The sequence below is a fragment of the Tursiops truncatus genome, chromosome 1 (assembly GCF_011762595.2).
Source record: "Tursiops truncatus isolate mTurTru1 chromosome 1, mTurTru1.mat.Y, whole genome shotgun sequence".
NCBI lineage: Eukaryota > Metazoa > Chordata > Mammalia > Artiodactyla > Delphinidae > Tursiops > Tursiops truncatus.
This window is the reverse complement of record NC_047034.1, coordinates 27990301-28010443: the sequence shown is the minus strand read 5'-3', so window position 1 is coordinate 28010443 and position 20143 is coordinate 27990301. Positions and strand designations below refer to the sequence as shown.

At 33.7% G+C, this 20143-nt stretch overlaps 1 protein-coding gene across 14 annotated transcripts in view; it reads right to left on the bottom strand.

Annotated features, from left to right (window-relative positions):
• Positions 1–20143, bottom strand: part of CEP170 (centrosomal protein 170) — a 148281-nt gene that overhangs the window by 8705 nt on the left and 119433 nt on the right. For 9 of the 14 annotated variants that reach the window (XM_033851783.2, XM_033851798.2, XM_033851801.2 and 6 more), the window contains 3 exons: positions 15110–15344; positions 5603–5780; positions 3440–3610 (listed from right to left, as the gene is read on the bottom strand). In XM_033851783.2, coding sequence (XP_033707674.1) covers positions 3440–3610; positions 5603–5780; positions 15110–15344 — 584 coding nt within the window. The remainder of the gene's footprint in view (positions 1–3439; positions 3611–5602; positions 5781–15109; positions 15345–20143) is intronic. The other 5 variants (XM_019920401.3, XM_033851821.2, XM_019920399.3 and 2 more) reach the window with 3 other exon arrangements.

The following is a 20143-nucleotide window of genomic DNA, read 5'->3' as shown; positions in this document are numbered from 1 at the left end:
CAATTCAAATGATCACAAATGGGAAAATATAAGTGATTTATTATCTTTCAGTGACTGACCCCTTCGCTAGCCAGAATCTTTTGTATAGGGACTGTGTTGTATTGAATTTTCTATTCCTCAATTCCCTCCGTGAAGTATGCCCATTGTCATCTCTCATCATCCCCTAGCCCTCTCTACTGGACCCAGTTTTCGAGTGTCCAACACCTCTCCCACCCTTAAGGACTTAAATTGCATGGCAATATCTCTAAGAACCCTTCTCTGAATTTTCTCAAGTGCCTTTCCTACGGGTTCCCACAGTATCACATCCTATATTTCCCTTCTTACACTTAGCCCAGTGAATTGTAATTACCTGCTTACTTGGCTGCCTTCTGCACTCAGCTGTGAGGGCATCAAAACAGTGCTGGACAAATAATGTGCAGTCAAAAAATCATTCAATCAGTGACTGAATTTGGAGACTTTATTCCCATATAAGATTCTGTTAATCGATGTTTATTTCATTAATTTAGTCCTTTGGTTAATAACCCTCCCATAATGCTCTAGTTTTAGGATATCCCTTTGGTGGAATTAAATTCAAAATGATAACAGTTATATATCACCTTCAACTACACTGAGTACTTGAGCCAAACTCAAGGCATGTCTCCTAGTATTAAATAGTAGGCAAATATTCACCAAATAATATGCACACAGAGATCAAGAAGATTATAATCCTTGTTCTCCACAGTGGGAAAGATAATTTTTAAAAATTTACTTAAAATAATAAGTTTTAATGATGGGGGTTGTTACCACCCCAGTTGAACTTTATGGGCAAAACCAAGGGTTAGCAAACTTCTGTAAAGGGCCAGAGAGTGAAGACTGGGGCCATATGGTCTCTGTCACAACTATGCACCTCATTATAGCAAAAGCAGCTGTGTCATAATAAGACTTTATTTACAAAACCAGGTGGTAGGCTGAATTTGGCCAGCATCCTGTAGCTTGCCAAGAGCTAAACCATGAAAGGCACAGCTAGTGTGGAATGCAAGAAAAAGGACTGAACTTGGGACTAGATATGGGTTCTAAAATCAGTTCCTTACATTGTCAGAACTATGTCTAGACTCTGTAAAAAAAACCCAGAAAATAAGATATGGCCTTGGATGTTAAGGTGCTTTAAACACTGGTAGGGGAGATAACAACAACATACAGGAAATATTATTAAATATTTTTATAAAAACAATGTAAATAAGTACTAATTGTGATTCACTGCTTTACGAATTCTAATGAAAGGGAGTTCACTGAGCGGTGGCATTAATAAGGAAAGTATCATGGAAAACCAGAACTTGAGTATGATAAGTATTTGAATTTAGTGAGGGATAAAAGGTAACTTAGGGTGTGAAAAGCAACATAAAGGCAATGAAAGGCTAAATAAGCATAATGGTATTTTGTGAGCCTTGAGAAAAAAGGCCAAATAAGAGTAGAAGACATATATTAATTAGGAAGGAGTGAGAAAGGGCAGGGTAGTCTACGGTAGATTATAACATAGAAAGGATATCTCTCTTTTCTACGTCATAGAGTTCAGTATCACAATGTATTAAATTTTTTTCTGATTATCAACTATGAGATAACTATCAATCTAAATGTTTCCATTCTCTTTAAAAATATAAATTTCTATAGTTTTATTACATTTAGAGGAATTTATCTTCCTAGACCTCAGGACAAGTAAGTATGAATAAGATTAGAGAATGGGCCCTTTCTCTGAAACCAAGAACAACTTATCAACTATCAGGACAAAGAAAGTGTGTTCTAAAACCATCTAGCATATTATAATTGCAGCTATGGAACTAGCTACAGTGCTTCTCCATCAGGTGGATTTTTTTCTACTATGTACTACTGCAAACATATATATTCTTATACGCTAACTTTTACCTCCAGTTCCGTATATCCAGTAATCCACAGATGTGGTCCTAGCAACAAGAGAGACACATGGAGCAAACCTAAACTCAACCTACAACTTTTAATTGCCCAGCTGAGCAGTACCACCAGTTAACTCACAGGTGTGTGATAAATAAATGCCTATTGCTTTATGCCACTGAGATTTTTGTGGTCTGTTATAAAGAAACAGCTAACTGCTATAATCTACCTCTAGGTTTTTTCCATCGCAGCTCCCTGTCTCCCTCCGCCCAAGGTAAATAATGTCCTGAATCCCATTTATCATTCCCTTGCTTTCCTTTTTATATAATTTGTTAGATCTATTTCTATCCTAAGTATATATTTTTATTTTATTAATTTGTGACAAAACACATTATATACAATCTTTTGAGAATTACTTTTTTTATTTTGTGTATGGTATGTGGGCCTCTCACTGCCGCGGCCCCTCCCGCCGCGGAGCACAGGCCCCGGACGCGCAGGCCCAGGCGCTCCGCGGCACGCGGGACCCTCCCAGACCGGGGCACGAACCCGCGCCCCCGCATCGGCAGGCGGATTCCCAACCACTGCGCCACCAGGGAAGCCCTACTTTTTTCATTAAATGTTCTATTGCTAAAATTCATCCACATTGTGGCATGTTGCTGTAGTTCATTTGTTTTGATTACTCCATAAATTGTTCAATTTGTGTACATACCAGTTAATACATTCAATTTTCTTCAGATATAAACACTTAGATTGTTTCCAAGTTTTGTTACTGTCCATACCGCTATTATAAATATCCTTTTGCATGACTTTTGCTCTCAATGGGAAAGGGTATGCACTAGCAGCAAAACTACTAGACAATGGGCTATGTTTATGCTCAACTTTAGGAAATAATGTCAAGCTGTTTGCCAAAGTGACTGGACCAATTTAACCTCACTAGCAACAATAAGAAATCTCATGTATCCACATCTCCTCCAACATTTAATATTTTAAGACTTTTTTATTTGTTGCCAATTGAATGAGTATAAAATACTCTCACTGTAGTCTTGAAAAGTATTTCTCTGAACACTCATGAAGTTGAACATCTCTTCATAGGCCTTGGGTATTTTCAGTGAAATGCTGTGCATGTTATTTGCAGATTTTTCTACTGGGCTGTTTTTGCCTTTTTAAATTGATTGTAGGAGTTCTGATATATTCTGTATACTAATCCCTTATTGCCTATATGTTTCACATAGTCCTTTAACATACTCAAATTTATCAATCTTTTATTAAAGTCAAAACTTTTTGTGCCTTTTAAGAAATCATTCCCTACTGCAATGTTGAAAGATATTTACCTATATTTTACTAAAGGATTTTAAAGTCCTGCTTTTGCCCTTTAGGAACTAAATTCATTTGGAGTTAATTATTTGTATTTGATGTGATGTCAGGATGAAATTCCATTCTACCCATAAGGACAAGCACTTTTTTTCCCAGCCCTATATATTGAATAGTTCTCATCTTTTTCCCACCAATGGGGCATGCCTCCTTTGCCATTTGTTAAAGTTTATGGTTTACTCACTTCATCCCTGCTCCAGGTTCTCCGCCTTGTAATAGTTAAGTGATCAGGAGGCTCTGTTGGTTGAGGTCTTGGATCACTAGACCGACAGTTGTTTCCTTCTGGTGTTTTAGAATGAACTAATGGAGGGATCTTCCGGAAGTTGAGGCTTTCATCAAAAACACGATCAACTAACTAATAGGACAAAAGCAAATCCTTATGAGCACAGAGTAATTTGGAAAAATATAGATATTGGCATTATAGTTTTTATAATTAGACAGAAGTCATTCCATTCTCAGGTGGTAATAGAAGCATGAAATCTTCAATAAACCAATTACTTTCTTTTCATAAGCACTTCAAAGGTGTCTGTTTTATAAAATAAATGTTCGTCTACATCGATTTTCAAAATCCAAAATATGTAACTATGTTAAATTTGAGTCTTCCATGGATAAGGTTTCCCCTAAATGGAAAGCACAGATGGTAAATAGAAAAAACTGAGCCATGTATATGGACAAGGAGTTTATTTTACTCACATTGCCTTGCCCGTGTAAAATAATCTTTCTTTTTCTTTTAGTTTCCTATCTTGCTTTTTTCCTTTTTTTCTCCCCAAATCCAGGTGCCAAATTTCTTCACAGATAAATAAATTGCAAATTATAATTAAGTTTCCAAAAAAAAAGTTTTTTTTGGTTCACAAAGTAAGTAGTTTTTGGTCTTAGATAAACTTTTAGCAATGTTACAGAAATGACATATTCCAGTACAAATGATACACTGCCATCTACAGTGCAAATTATACACATACGGTACAAAGTAGCTCAGGTTTACTGAAGAAGGAATAAACTCTAGTACAATAATAAGAAATAAAGCCAAAAGGAAAAAATGGAACTCTACTCAATGAAATGTTTGAAAAATTTTACTGGGTCTGAGTGAAGGTACAATCATGTTAGACATTTAGTTAGACAGCTGTGAAAATAATATCTTCATCATTTAAAGTGTACCAGAAGAATTGTGTATGTCTTGCCACCAAGAGGATTCTTTTGTTTTTCACCAATAAGAATGATTTTTATATACATTTACAATTGATCACTGTGGTAACAAAACTCTACACAGGTTGATGAAACATCATTTACCAAATTAGGCAACACATAAAGGGGAAAAAAAAAAACCCAAAAAATGACCATTAAAGAATAAGATTATAAAGGTGACAAAAAGCAACTGAAGAAAATTTTAGTAGTACAGTTTACCAGAATTAAATTTGTCAAAGAGGCTAGCCATTTTTGGCTACTATTGAGAACATTATTTTATAAAATTAAGGGAGTGGAATGAATCATCAATATTAGGGGCTGGCAAATTTTTTCTGTAAAAGGTCAGATAATAAATATTTTAGGCTTTGCAGCCATACAGCTTCTGTCCGACTACTCAATTCTGACGTTGTAGCATAAAACAGCCAGATGATAATTAAACAAATTAGTGTGGCTTTGTTCTAATAAAACTATAATTCATTTTTCAAAATGCCAATCTTTTGTTTGTATCTCTGCACCAAATCAAGAGAGCCAACATGGCCAGAGTACATTATTTTTATATTATATGTTAAAGGCACCTTCTGGAGCCATGTATGTATATGGTGCCCCCAGGAGTGGGAGGGCAGGAGGCCCTGGTTTTGGAAGGGCAATAGTCTATATATGCTAACTTACATTGCAGAGTTCACGAGTGTTTCAAAACTGGATACACATATTTGAGTGTGTGTGTAGGTATATTTCAATTTTTTAAGAATCTTCGTGTATACATATGCATGTGTATATTCATCAACAGAATTATTTGAAGTCGTGAAAACTGTAGAATTTTTCTCTTTCTTTGCTACTAGAGATAACTCCTAGTTAAGAAGCTACGTAAAATTTACAAAAACTTTATACAACTATTTACTATTTATACATTTACCAAATTTGGATTTGCTTTTCAGATACCGTTTATTTTCATATTTTACAAAGTGCTTATTTTAAATCATTTTATAGCTTCATGTTAATAGTAGACAAAATGTTAGCCTTTACTAGTTTTGTTATAAAAACATAAAAGAAACTTGTTAAAGTAAAGTTGGAAAATGCAGAGCTTCATGCAAACAGGAAGGGTGGACGTAACTAAAATAAACTAAGCAAAAAGCTAAAAGCAAAAGAAATAAAGAAAAGAAAGAACCTTATGCATTTCTCCATGAAGATCTCCTACCTCTTCTCTAGTGTCTATGGCAGAGCCAGGGGTGGTGGCAGCAGTGCTTACTGTGGTACTAGGGGCAGTGCCTGATGAAGTCACTGAATCTATCTCTCCTGCTACATCGTTGATTTCCCGAGCAATGAGAGCAAGATCTTGGCTGATCCTGGCAATAATTTTAGAAAAGAAGTTTAATACTTTCAAATAACAGGTTTAGAAACAATCATTTTGATAGAATCAGTTACATAAATTGTATATTTAAAGATCTGTACTCAAAATTTAAGATTTTTTTGGACATGCTATTAACTATTTGATACTCAAAGTCTTAAACTTTAATTCCAAATATTAATAAAACTAAATTGCACGTCATCTGCAAGTTGTCACTTTGAAAAATACATGTTAAACACCTGAAGTACTGATATATCTTTTAAAAATACACTGTTAATGTTAATGACTATACAGGAGTTCTTAAACTTGGGGGTGGTGAACAGAATTCAAGGAGTCCATGAACTTGAATGAGAAAAGCAATTACAACTTTATTTTCACCACTCTCCTAACTGAAACTTAGCATTTCTTTCAATTATAAATACAAGCAATAAACAACAGTGGTATTAGCAATACTGCTAATTTTTTGTCAGTAAAAGTAATCACATTATAGTTGCTACAAGTACCTCAAAACACTTAGTCATCACTATTTCAAAATTACTGCAGTTCATTAAACCCACAGCCATAACATTCCATTTAGTATGTTAACAGAGAACCATATATTACTATATACCTTTAAAAATATTTTGATAACTGTATTTCAATATAATTGCATTTCTTTGTCATTCTAAGTATTTTACGTTTATGCATTTAGAAACATTCTTCTGAGAAGAGCTCCCTAAGCTTCCCCAGATGGCCCAAGGGGTGTATGGTACCAAGGTGAGGAACTGTGACACAGCATGGCACTTTACACCATATACCATACTTCACAGTACACAATATGTCATTTGAGGGTCACAAGATAGAGGCAGAGCTTGTGAGGTAGAACCTATCGGATTATGAATAAAGACACATTTTAGGAGAAAATTACTGGCTTGCTCATGACCATACAACTTAGAAGTAGCTAAGACAGGGCCAGATTCCAGGTTTAGAGCTTATTTCCATAAAGCCATTTATTTGTATTTTTAGCTACATGGATTGAAGAATTAAATAATTGCTATTGGTGATAACTGAACATTTTCTAAGTTATGCATCCCCTGCACATGATCTCTATTTGGCTACTTCCACAGGGAAGGTTTTGGAATGACAGAATATTTGTAAAGTACCTGTTTTAAGATTCCCAACTCTAAAATCCAAAGCACAAAGTAACAGTTTTTTAACTTATACAAAATGTGAGCTTGAAAGACTTTCAAGGAATGCAGTAATTGCATAAAAACTTAACTACAGATTTAAAAAGAAAAGCTATGTTGAAGCTACGGCCCAACAGAAGCAATCTGTGGTCAATTCCTTTTTATTTACCAAAAAATATTTACTAATCTGGCCACTGTGGTAGGCCCTAAGGGCTGCAATGGTGAATAAGCAGACAGGGTCCTTGGCTTCAGAAGCTTAGAATTATATTTTCAAATAATCAAAACCAATACTTACCATATATTATAATCAAAACCATTATAAAGAAGCTTTATATTCACCAACTCTAATTCTTACAACCACCTTGTAAGAGAGGTATTAATCAGCTTGTTTTGTAGATGAGGAAAATCAGCCTCAGGAGAGGTTATGCAACTAATTTTTCGGTTAAGGTCACAAACAGTAAGTGGTGTAACCAGATCTTTCTATACATCACGCTATATCTCATATTACCATTCCACATCTAATTTTTAAAAACTTGTTAACTGTTGATGTAACTCTTTTGAGAATGGGTGTAAACTGTTTCCTTAGATACAATATTCCACTCTTGTAATTTCCTAAAATAAATGAACTAGGATGAGAAACAGAATAACCCAGTTTAATGAGATAAGAAATAGGCAACTTTTACTTATCTAACGATCTATTTTATTTTTAAAGTTTTTTATGCAGACATTTGTACGATGAAGCTTCTGATATTTGCAGAAAGCAGTAATGAATTAATTAAAAAAAACCCACAAACAACAGCAATGTCAACATGTTATACAGTAAAAACTGTACTACAATGAACTCTTAATGTATATACCACATATACTGTTCAGTTAGTAGGCATCCGAAAAGCTTTCTTTTAATTTACAAGTATGTTGCGTATATACCAGCTGTTTCTTTGCATGGCAATTCCTATCTTAAAGCTGACTCAATAATACAGACCATTAACTTAATTTAAATCTGCATTGCTTAAAAATCTGAGCACCTACTAAAACCAGTATTAGGAATTCTAAAAGACATATAAAATTATCAAGAAAAAAAAGCCAAAGTTATGAGTATCTTCAGAAATAACAGTTTTATGACTCAACATAGAGTATGGATCTATTCATATGGTTGTTCAATCTAGGCTTACAAATTAATTCTGTAGTACTTCTAGATTACAGTTATTAGAATATTTTACAATAATGTAGTTCTTTATATCTCTTGTATTCTTTCTTTTATCTCCAAGTTTATAACCCCTGTTCTTATTCTCAATCTCCACCTCAATAAATCTGCTGAAGGAGGAAATTCTAAAATGAACAGACCTTTTATTTGGAGTTTTGCTTCCATCTGCTTCCTTTGCAATATCAATAAAAACTCAAGCCTTCTAATTAGAAAAATTGGATAATTTTCACATTTAATTTTATTTTATTACAAAATATGGATAGGAAAACAGTCCTTAAGGAAGGAAATATAGTTTCAGGGTTAAGTTCTATAACATCTGTGTAATTTTGTCTACCTTAGGGTCAGAACCAATAATCCAATTTCAAAAATTTTGTAGAAATGAATATGCATTATTTGTAAAAAGGTGGGGTAATGAGGACATACTTTATGAAGTTTATGATTTTCTCAGGTGAACTATCTCAGTAATGTCCCCTTTCTTATTTAAATCAATTAAAGGCTATTTTTCACTGAAGGGTTAAAAACAGGGGAAAATATATTAATAATACGCTTTGGGTATACTGGAAGTTTAAAATATTGAAAATGAGAGTGAGACCTTGTGAAATGCATGTCCTATTAAGCATGCAATATTTGCAAGTGTGACCTAATAACTATGACAGAAACAAACTATCAGACTTTATTGATTTAAATTACCAACATTAACAGCCTTTTAGGTTTTAAATTAACTGAAAAGGAAAATATCTGCTTTATCTTTTTAATAGCATATTAAGTTTCAAAAGTTTTTATATGTAAGTAGAGCTTCAAAGGATATACATATAAACCATGAGCATGAGACTGCCTTTGATATTACTGGAAAAAAGGAAGTGATGAGCTACTAAAGAAGTATACTAGCTTTAGAATCCTAACATTGAAGTGAATGATAACAAATCAAACCTCTTGTTACTTTAACACTGGATAAGAGATTATAACTGTAACTTTACTTAGCTTTTAAGAAATAATTTAGTCTACTTTTTAAATGACAAGAGTGATAAAAATATAAAATTAGTTTTAGGAGAGACATTAAGAGTCATTCCAGAAAATCTTATGTTGAATCTGACTTTATAATAAAGAATCAAAGAAGCCTAGCTCTCAAGAGGCATAAAGATTAACTCATATACTTGACCTAGCTAAAGACTATAGGGAAGGTTCACAAAAGTTTCCTACTGATAAGGAAGATCTTATTCTTCTTTTGATGGAAACTCTGTTATATTTATTATATGTTGATGGAATTTTGATGCAATATTACAAAAAACCTTAATGGAAGAATTATGGCAATCCACATCTATTGTGGGCATTTAATGAAAGCACGGAGAATTGGGAGAAATAGGTAACCTGAGCCACAAAAGACTGGCTTCGGTTGGGAGAGTAATGGATTGAAATTGGAAGCTCTTTTGGGTAGCCAAAGCAGTTTAATGGCTGGCCCAAATAGAGGAATAAAGTATGTAGAATCTATTTCTGGCCATCAAAAGAGGTAGGGATTTAATTATATATTTTTAAAAAAAGTTACCTCCCATTTTCTTCAATGAAACTAAGTTTAAACGTGAGCTTAGCACCACAGATACGTTATATTTACTTAAGTGTAGTCTTTAAACTTATGAATATGCTTCAAATATACTGAGCAAGTCATGAAGAGGTAATGGTAAGAAGATAACTTTGAAGGTCTTAGCACACTCTTGGCCATCAATAAACAGTTCCTAAATAAATGAGAAAAATTAAAGAAACAACCACCACCACACCACCCCATGCCATCTCCACCAGACACAAAGTCTGCAAGTTAAAAGAAGATGGTGTGAAGTCACCTGATAGGAAAATACTGCCCTTATTCAATGAGCAAGATTTGAGATAGCCAAAGTACATGCAAAGAGGTAGTATAAGGTACCCTCAGGTCAGAGAATATGATGAAGGCATAATATCTAGAAAATGCTGAAAAACTATAAGAAACTGAAGAATAACTGTCATTTGACAGTTATTCTGGGCAGATGTTTTGTTTCTACCCTTGCTATTTGGATCTGGCCTAGCCCAAAAGAACAAACAGACAGAGGCTGGACCTGGACTTCAGCTATTGTGAACCAATAAAGCTTAAAACTGACTGAACAGATGTACTTTATTCCTTGATAACGTAAATTTTATCTCTATGGTGTTTTCCCCGAAATAAAAAATACTTTAGTATTATTAAAGCTCACTTCCACACATACCCCCAAATATAGTATATCTTTTAACTGTATTGCCATTAAAAGACTTTTTTAACTAAAATAGATTGCTATGTATAGATGTTTCATTACATTACTTTATAGATGATAAGGAACCCCATACACTTAATTCTGGCCACTAAATTAAACTGACTCTTACCAAAAAAATAAAACAAAAAAGCTTTTAGTAATGTATTAAAATGACAAGTATTTGGTTTTTCATCGTTAAGATTACCATACATTTGTAATTTTAATTGAAAATATTATTTAGGCTTGAAAAATATAAACCATAGTTCTATTCTAAAATTTTTAAAAATGTATTTGATAGGTATTCTTATTTGAATTTCACTAATAAAAGTATTATATGTAAAAGACTTAGTAATAATAAAAGCTTTTTCCCTCTTGACATGAACTGTCAGATGACTACTTTGGAGGCTATCAAATCAGGGAGTAGGACTCATTAGGTGGGTGTTCTGTGATACATTTATTTAACAATCATTTCAATATTTAAAAAAAAAACAGACCACTTATATATCAGCGTTATTATTCTCAGGTAAAAAAGAACATTTTAAAATAATGTTTGGATTGAAAATGTGAACAAAACCTTGGCTGGGATTCTTAGGTTTCCTATTTGTATAGGGTAAGCCTAACAGAATATTTTATAAATTATAAGAATATCACATTGATTCTGAAACTCCAATTACATCTGGAGTCATACAGAAAACGGAAAGCTCACAATTAAGTTCTAAATATAATCATATTTGAGTATACACACACACCACACTGTTTTCTCTGCACTCCACTTAAATATAACATTTATTGCTAGCTTACTATATGTCAAGCACTATATGTCAAGCACATGCATCAGTCTGTCAACTCTCTCAAGTTGGCACTACTGTCACGTCCATTTTATGCATGAGATCACTAGAGCACAGTTACTTAACTTGTCAAGGGTCATACAGACCTTGTGGGTAGAGTTGGGTTTCAATCTAGAAGGCCTGATCCCAGAGTCCACGATTCTGATCATTCAGCTATACTGCATCCTTATAATTTAGGTTATACCTCTGAGTTTAACAGTATTCTAGGTTCACTCACCATTTCCTGGCAATATCATCTATGACCACAGCTTCAAGTATTTTCTCTTTGACTTCCAAAACGATGATTCTAGCTCTCATCAGCTTCCTATGTTGTAGAGCCATACGCTTTCACATGGCTGTTCCTTAAGTACCTTAAAGTCAGTATGTCCAAAACGAAGCTTGTCTTCCTTCCTGTCTTTTGTCTTCCTTATTCTTACCAATATCCATTTGAACAACCATAGAGTCATGCTGGCAATCATCAAACGCTGTCAGCTGTTACACGTCCATATCTCCACTTGTACCCTCACTAACACTATCTCAGGTCTTCAATATGTTGCACATTAACTTCTAGAATAGATTACTAGTTTATCTCTAGGCTCTCTTCTCTCTCTAACAATTCTACAAAATGCCCTTCAGAGTTACCTTCTTTTAATATAGATCTTAAGTTACCTTCCTTTTCAAAAATCTTAAAGTATCAACATACATAAAATAATATGCACACTTCGTAGCTAGCATTCAAAGTCTCCTATTATTTAGCTGGCTCTGTATTATCTTCAGTTTGGTCATCCAATAACTATACACCTTTACATCTTATACTTGGACAAACTTCCTATTTTTTAAAACCTCTTCTGTCACTCTGCCTGTATCAACTGCACACTACACTTTTGCTTCTTTCCTCTGACTCTGAACTGAGGACATCAATGTCTAAGTCATCTTTACAGTTCACTCACGCTAAACACTACATTCTGCTCATAGGAGTTGCTTAGGAATTCTTTGTTGAGTGGACGGGGATTACACGCATATACACAATACATATAAAGCACTTATGTATACAAAAACTTGATCCAAAATAAAACTGCAGAGGTGTAAAGGTGCAAGAGGATCTCACCTTTGCAAATAATACCTTCAATCAACATTAGGATAAAATATTATATTGCCTTTATGATTTAATCCTCTCCTATAACATATCTGTAATGAACTGGTTGTTAAACCTTAAAATAAAATATTGTTAACTAGAACTCTCTCCTAAAAAATTTAGTGCATTGTGATCCAAATGAGAATTATATAATCTTCCAGTATAATTTTTAGGTTAAATGTATTATATTTGATAATCTGTAAAGGTGGTATTATAGCTTTGTTTACCCTAAAATTCATAAAGGTATAATCTAAGAAATTCCCAAGGGAAGCAAATCTGTATCTGTGTTATAATGGAGAAACTGGGACAAGCATTATTGAAAGCACATGTATCGGGGGTACCTGGAAAAAAGTTTCCTCTTCAAATTGAAAGACTAAATATATTATATTTTGCTTATATTCTTTATATTCCAGATGGAATTTTTGTGCTTTAAGTTTAAACGAAGGTAAATAATTACCAGATGGAATTTTTGTGCTTTAAGTTTAAACGAAGGTAAATAATTACTATGTACGGACTACAAAGTGCTGGTTTAGTAATATAGCTCTAAAATCTAAGCAAACAGAATATAACAAAGCAGAAAACATTTTGTAATAAATTAAAATCATTATTGTGCTTTTCAAATAAAAATATCTTTACCTATTATTCTTAAAAGTATTGCTCCAGAGCTTCCCTGGTGGCGCAGTGGTTGGGAGTCCTCCTGCCGATGCAGGGGACACGGGTTCGTGCGCCGGTCTGGGAAGATCCCACATGCCGCGGAGCGGCTGGGCCCGTGAGCCATGGCTGCTGAGCCTGCGCGTTCGGAGCCTGTGCTCCGCAACGGGAGAGGCCACAACAGCGAGAGGCCCGGCGAACAGCAACAACAACAAAAAAAAAGTATTGCTCCAGCATGTGAGTTTTCTTAAGTGAAAGTGGTAGCTAATTTAAAGAAATAAAGCTATGTATTTCTCCATTCTATTTAGTATGTGATTCATAGTTATTTGAAAATAAATTTCCTCATATTAAGCAAACTTATCAGCGTCTTACAGGAACATTAAATATCAACATTAACTTTCTTTCCTTGCATACTTCCTATCCTCCCTCCGCCTTTTTAAATTACTTAATAAACAAAAAGAACTTTCTCTTGCTTTGAGATGTATGGCTGAAAAATATACCTTGAAAAATTAAATCCCAATAGCAAGTTTTATTAGCATAATGCTACTAAGAAACTGGAGGAAAAAGGCATGAAATCATTAGAGGTTAAATAGCCTAGCTTTAGAGTACTACTACAGATAATAAAATATACATAGACAAGGGTAATAAAATGCACATACTAACAAAATAAAACTAAGTGAAAATATAACAGACAGTTCTTATTCACTTTCCCCTTTGTATCATAATTCTTTTCTGTTTAGGGGCAGGGAAGTGGGTTTGGCCCAGAAGAAGGTGTTTAGCGTTCTAGTTTGGGGTAGAGGGCTTGAGACGCAAAGCCTCCTAAGAAAAAACAGAACACTCTAGTTCCCTCAGGTACCCCTTGAGCTCACGTGGTGAGACTTCTGCATGGGAAGGAGAAAAATGATGAGACAAGAGCAAGGCCTGCTGTTGCCAGCTGTGCCCACAAGAAAAAATGTAGTATCAAGATTCTCTCACTAACAGTTTTGTGGGCCCATAATAATTCATGGATCCCGAAGTACATATATGCCTGTACTGTAATCAGAACTGGTTTACAATGCTTCAATAATTATTGTCATTTATACGGCCAAAAAACAACGTTTAAGCAGCGTAATGAGATTAGAAGGGCATGTTCTTTAAGAACTAAAGGCAATCACAAGTGAAGAGTCATTAAAGACAAAAAACCAAAAAACCTAAACATTAAACTAATGAGCCAGAAAAAAACAATTCACAGAAGTCCACAGAGTAAAGAAAACAAAAGACGAACATCATAAAATCATCATAAAAGTTTTTTAAAAAAGCATTTATGAATTATTATAAATAAATTCTTTAATAAATGTTGTCAAGTATAAAACTTGAAGATTAGGGTCTTAAACTAAAGGCAGAAATAATTTTAGCATGTACACAGTGAAAATGTTTAGGTAACATGTGGCATACTGCAGTAAAATTTAATACCTTACAAACTTAAAAAACCCTTAACTATTATAGCATTTATCTGAGTAGAGCCTCTCTTTAATGTTCAACTACAGTGCTATCAATTAAAAATCACATCCGCAGCATGAATTTTACTTTTTATTATGTAATCTTCAGGTTATTATAAATACATTTAACATTCAAAATAATATTTTCATTTAATTATTAAAGGATTGTACTGACTGTATCTAATGAACTCACTGAAGTGTGAGTAATAATCTGACTAACTCTAATTCTCCCCAGAGAACATTAGCAACATCTCTAACAAGTACACTATTACCTCTTTGGAAGGTAAAAGGAATGTAATCAAAAATTTAGCTGCACAATTCTCAATTATGTAGAGCTGATACTATCTTTCAAAAATTATATTAATTCATCTGTATCTCTACTAGAAATAGGAAAGGGCGGTTTACCAAAATAAATTAATTCTACAATATGTAAGTAGCACTCACATTAAAAATACCATATAAAAAAAAAAGGATAGACAGTAATACTACCAACAAAACTAAGTTATCTGTGGATTTCATTCCTTGGACTATTAGTACAAACCAAGTAAAAGCTAAACTTGTTATCAAGTTGAAACAATTTCAACTCTTAGAGATAACCCATTAAAACCAACCTGGCTATTTCTTCTCGATGAGCAGTCCAATCTCGGATGTAGTCTTCCTGTTCTTTTATCCGGTGTTTGAATGAAGAACTAGTAGGCATTGCTGACCCAGAGCTCTGCAATCGAGTCGTTTTCAGGGCTGGAGAAGTACGTAGACGGGTATGTTTAGGGGAATTACGGTTTGATCCAAATTCATCTTCTGAGGTGGAAGCATAATCAGTAGGAAAGCGCCTCCATCTTGCATTTACTAAATTAGTTTAATTATTAAAAAAAGAATTATTATGTTATCTTTTAAAAGAGGTAAAATAAAATTCATGATTTCAAAAACACCATGAAAGCACACACAACACAATTTTCAATAACTGATGTACACATACCTCACAAAAACCATAAGTCTACTACTCCTTAAAGATAGAAACATTATACTTTGGTGAATTAAAAACAATGAGGAATTAAGAACAATAGAAAGATCACATTTTCTGTAGCATGGTGAATAAACATTCAGATGAAAAATTCACTAATGACAAACAACTAAGCAAGCTCTATTCATAAATGTTTAACTCGGGTACTATTTAATTGCAAATATTTCTCATTTAAGTGACGATATGGATTTTTTTAAATGACAGCAACAACAACAATAAAAATAAAGGAAAAGATTTCCTCATGCCACATGGACTTTCAACATGGAGATGGTAAAAACCCTCTTTTCCCAACATACAAATATGCATAATTCCTGCTGTGGAAATTATGCCTTATGGCAGGAAAAAAAAAACATTACCTCTGTCATTCAACATCCTGTTATGCTATGATTGGAAAAAATCTTTTTACACGGTAAAAACACAACAAAGCATCTTTAGTACAACTGCTGCTTTGACACTGAAAGCATATGGTGAAAGCAGACAATGGCAATAAAACCTACAAGCTATTCTCACAACCACTGACACTTATGGCACAGAAGATACTGACGATAGTCACATTAAAGAAAGTGGTAATCACTTTCTTATTTAAGGTTAGTAAAGATTTAAAAAATGGTTTTGCTGACACATTTGAAAATCAGAAGACAAATTAATGCAGACAGATCACTACTACTGTTAATAAAAGAATCAAACATAAAGTATAAAAAACAGGGAGATAACAGCTAATTCATGGTAAACTTCAAAAGGGCAGGAATTATGCCTATTTAAGCCACTAACGTGTACCTAGCACTTAGCAGAGTGTCTGGCTAACAAATGTTTAATGAATATTTTTGAATAAATGAATTAATTCCTAGATACTGACCATTTCCTTTTCTCAAATTAGAAAAAACTAGTAAAAAGCATGAGATGTTTTTGGTGGCTCAAGTGATAAAACCTTGGCTCCTGCTATAAGTTCCAACTGTTATTAATATTAGAAGAGTTTTCTTTCTCTCTCTCTCTCTCCCTCTTTTAAAACAGAAGCTGACTCTAGGCTGTGTAGGTTTGTGAAGTCTAGAATTCCTTCATACTACTCCACTAGAATTTTATGCCTTTCCTGTCTTTTCCTCCCCTAACTACATTTTTGCCTGGGGCCCTGTAAGGCTGAGTTGGCTCTCAAACAAAATTGATACACACTGCCCCCAGAACTGCTTTAAGAACAGAGAAAAAGAAATCTGTAATCAGGACTACATCATAAGTCAGAGCCTACCCATTTGTCTGGATTCAAACTTCTATTTGACAGAATGAAGATAGGCAGAAACTTCACGGCTTTCTGTATAAGTGTATGCAAATACATATATGGAACTCCAGGTAATTAATCATCGAGTGTTTTGAAGGGCGTAATAAATATAATTTCTGATTTTAACATTATAATTCATTAACATAAATATTACTTTTACCATGGTGGAAATTTACTCATTTCTAGACATTTGAAAACTGCTTAAGTTGAACTGACCCTGAGACGTGAAAACAATTTTAGGAAAAGTTAAGGAACAAGAACAAAGAAGTTTTTTTTAAAAATAGAAATATGGCAAGGCAATTAGATATATGGTAAACAAATCTGTACTTTTTAATAAAGGCATTTCATTAAATGCTAAATGCTCTTTATTTTGCTATCCTAGAATATGATTCATAAAAGGAAATTCATAAATAAAAAAACATCATTTGTTAGATTAAAGTTCCTGATTTTTGATGTGGAAACTATGTAACCATACCTAAACTGAAAATTGGAGAGAAGACAAAACCAATAACAAAGAGTTTTAATAAACTGCAGAACATATGAAAACATAAGCAGGTATTATAGAACTCAGGTAGTTAATGTAGAGGTAATTTAGAGAGAATGGCATCAACGGCTGATAAGATTTCATGAGTGGCAGAGCGCATGAAAGCAGAAAGAGAAAGTGAGAACCAAGTGCTAAATGTCAGGTGACAATATATAAGTTGAGCCACATTAGAATTTAATTTTAACAGTCTAAAGTCTTGAGGTCAGAGAATCATTACATTTTGGAGAAAAGAATAAAAGAGAAAATTCTTTTTCAAACGAAATTCATAAACTTTCCACCTATTTTTATAGGTCTATCTAGAATCCAGTAAGAATACTGAAGCTTCTAATAATAACTTGTAAAGGGGGACAGGCAATATGGGGGCCCGGTGGGAGGCACAAACTATTGGGTATAAGATGGGCTCAAGAATGTATTATTATACAACATGGGGAATATAGCCAATGTTTTGTAATAACTGTAAATGAAAAGTAACCTTTAAAATTATATAAAAAATTAAAAAATAATAGAAGGAAGGAAGGGAGGGAGGGAGGGAGGGAGGAATGAAGGAAAATAACAAGAAAAGCAACCAAAAGAACAAAGCATATTTTAAAACCTGAAAGGTAACATATTTAGGTGTGTTCTCCTGAAATTGAGAGATAAAATAAGTAGGACATAGCAGAAAATGAAAATATGATTAATAAGTCTTCAAACAATTAAAGGTTATCTTTACCAATGGAAAGCATACCGTACACGGTGTGCTATGAAGCAAAGCTCGAGTTAACCTCTGGACAAAACCTGGCTTGTGTAACAGCAACGTGTAGAACTGAGAAGTGAAATGATGACTACTGGTGAAAAAGGGACTGGGAAAGGGAGTTTAAAGCCAGGACCTCTGACCTGTTATTTGTCGAAGAACTTCTCTCAATACCTTTGCGTTCTTAACCTTTGCTTCCAAACTGTAGCATCAATACATTTTATCTGAAGAAAAATCCCTATAATCTGCTAGCTATTGCAGAGCAAACTTCAAGTAAAAATGTTTTTAACTTTCCCCAGTGCCTTCTTATTTCATAGAATTTTAGAATAAAATGACCTTAGACATTAGATAGTCCAAATTCTTGAATTTATAGATAAAAATCAGGCCCAGAAAGGTCTTGCATTGCTTAAATCAAAGTTTAAGCCAGGTCTACGGACTCCCAGAGTGCAAAATTCATTCCAAGTGCTTTACAAAAAATAAATATTTTATATTTAAAAAAACCCAAACATTTCAAGTTAGACTAATTAAAAAAAAAAGACAGGGCTTCCCTGGTGGTGCAGTGGTTGAGAGTCCGCCTGCTGATGCAGGGGACAGGGGTTCGTGCCCCGGTCCGGGAAGATCCCACGTGCCGCAGAGCGGCTAGGCCCGTGAGCCATGGCTGCTAAGCCTGCGCGTCCGGAGCCTGTGCTCCTCAACGGGAGACGCCACAACAGTGAGAGGCCCGCGTACCGCAAATAAAAAAAAAAAAAAAAAAAAAATCCTAGACTTCTCACAGAATGACTGTTTTTGTGATATTTTTTTTACCAGTGCTGAAAAATTTTTTTAGTTTTTTCTTGAATTTCATCCTGCTTAGGTAAAATCATTTAGAAAATCAAATGTAATTTTATATCATTAGGCTTATTTCATACATTGGTACTAATAAGGCATTTCAGATAAATCCTTAAATTGAAAATTTGTATTGAAGGTATCTGAAATGCCAATCTCTAAGAAGCTTCTTGGGTTGATGAAGTGCAGGAAAGCACATATAATAAAATGAGAAAAAGTTCTAAGATGGGCTTAATTAATTTTGTAGCTAACCTGAAAATTATTTTAGTTACATTAGTTAAAAAGACTTATTTTAGTTATAAAATTATGTAACACTCCCTCTTGTGGAAGTAATAAACTACTACATTCACTAAGAAAACATACTATCTATGATGTGTAAGTAATTTAAAAAGGGAAAACGAGTTATTAGGATCATTTATCTGTGACTGTTTTGATTTCTTTTACTGTTAACCAAAACTCTGTTGACATCAAAACACATCCACATCTACAGATGTAACAAATACATTTCAGAAAACAAACATTGCATCTTCATACTTGTATCAGAATATTTTTGTGGGAAATTAAGTCACAAACACGTTTTACATGTATATTTATAAGCAAGTAGCAATGAGACCATTTGAGGGAAAAAATCCCTGACAGTGTTCTGTATTGGTCTTTGACCTGAGAAAAAATAACTCAAGCCATGCATGCCCAACTTTTAACTCCTACCGTCTATAAATTTTGAGGATTAGAAGTGGGAAAGCAAACGGTCTAAAAAAATTCTAAGGATGTTAACATGATTTAAAACATTTTTAGAATGTGTACTTAAAACATAATGAAAACCAACTGCTTTATTTTGATAATTCAGGGTGCTAAGTTTTAAATGTATCGTATGAAAATAAATCTGGATATTTTAATATAACTTCATACTGAAGGATCATTGTAGAAATTTTCGTGGTGTGGGGGGAAACTGAACTCCTAAAAACAAATTACATCAGAATTAAAGAAGCATAAAAGAAACCTTACTCCTAATTTTGCTAAATCCGAGATTTCCATGCTTCTATTTTTATCACATATATTTCTTTGAAAAGCTTTTTTTTTAACATAGGTTAAAATACAGAATTTGAAGCTTTATAGAATTGTTTTTACATATGACAGGCTCTAAGTTCAGACATTTCTAAGACCTTTGAAGTTTATAGTGTGAATAGCAACACTGACAAGTATGGTTTCACATTCTTTTAAATCATATTTCAAAAGCTATGAATTTTTATTTTCT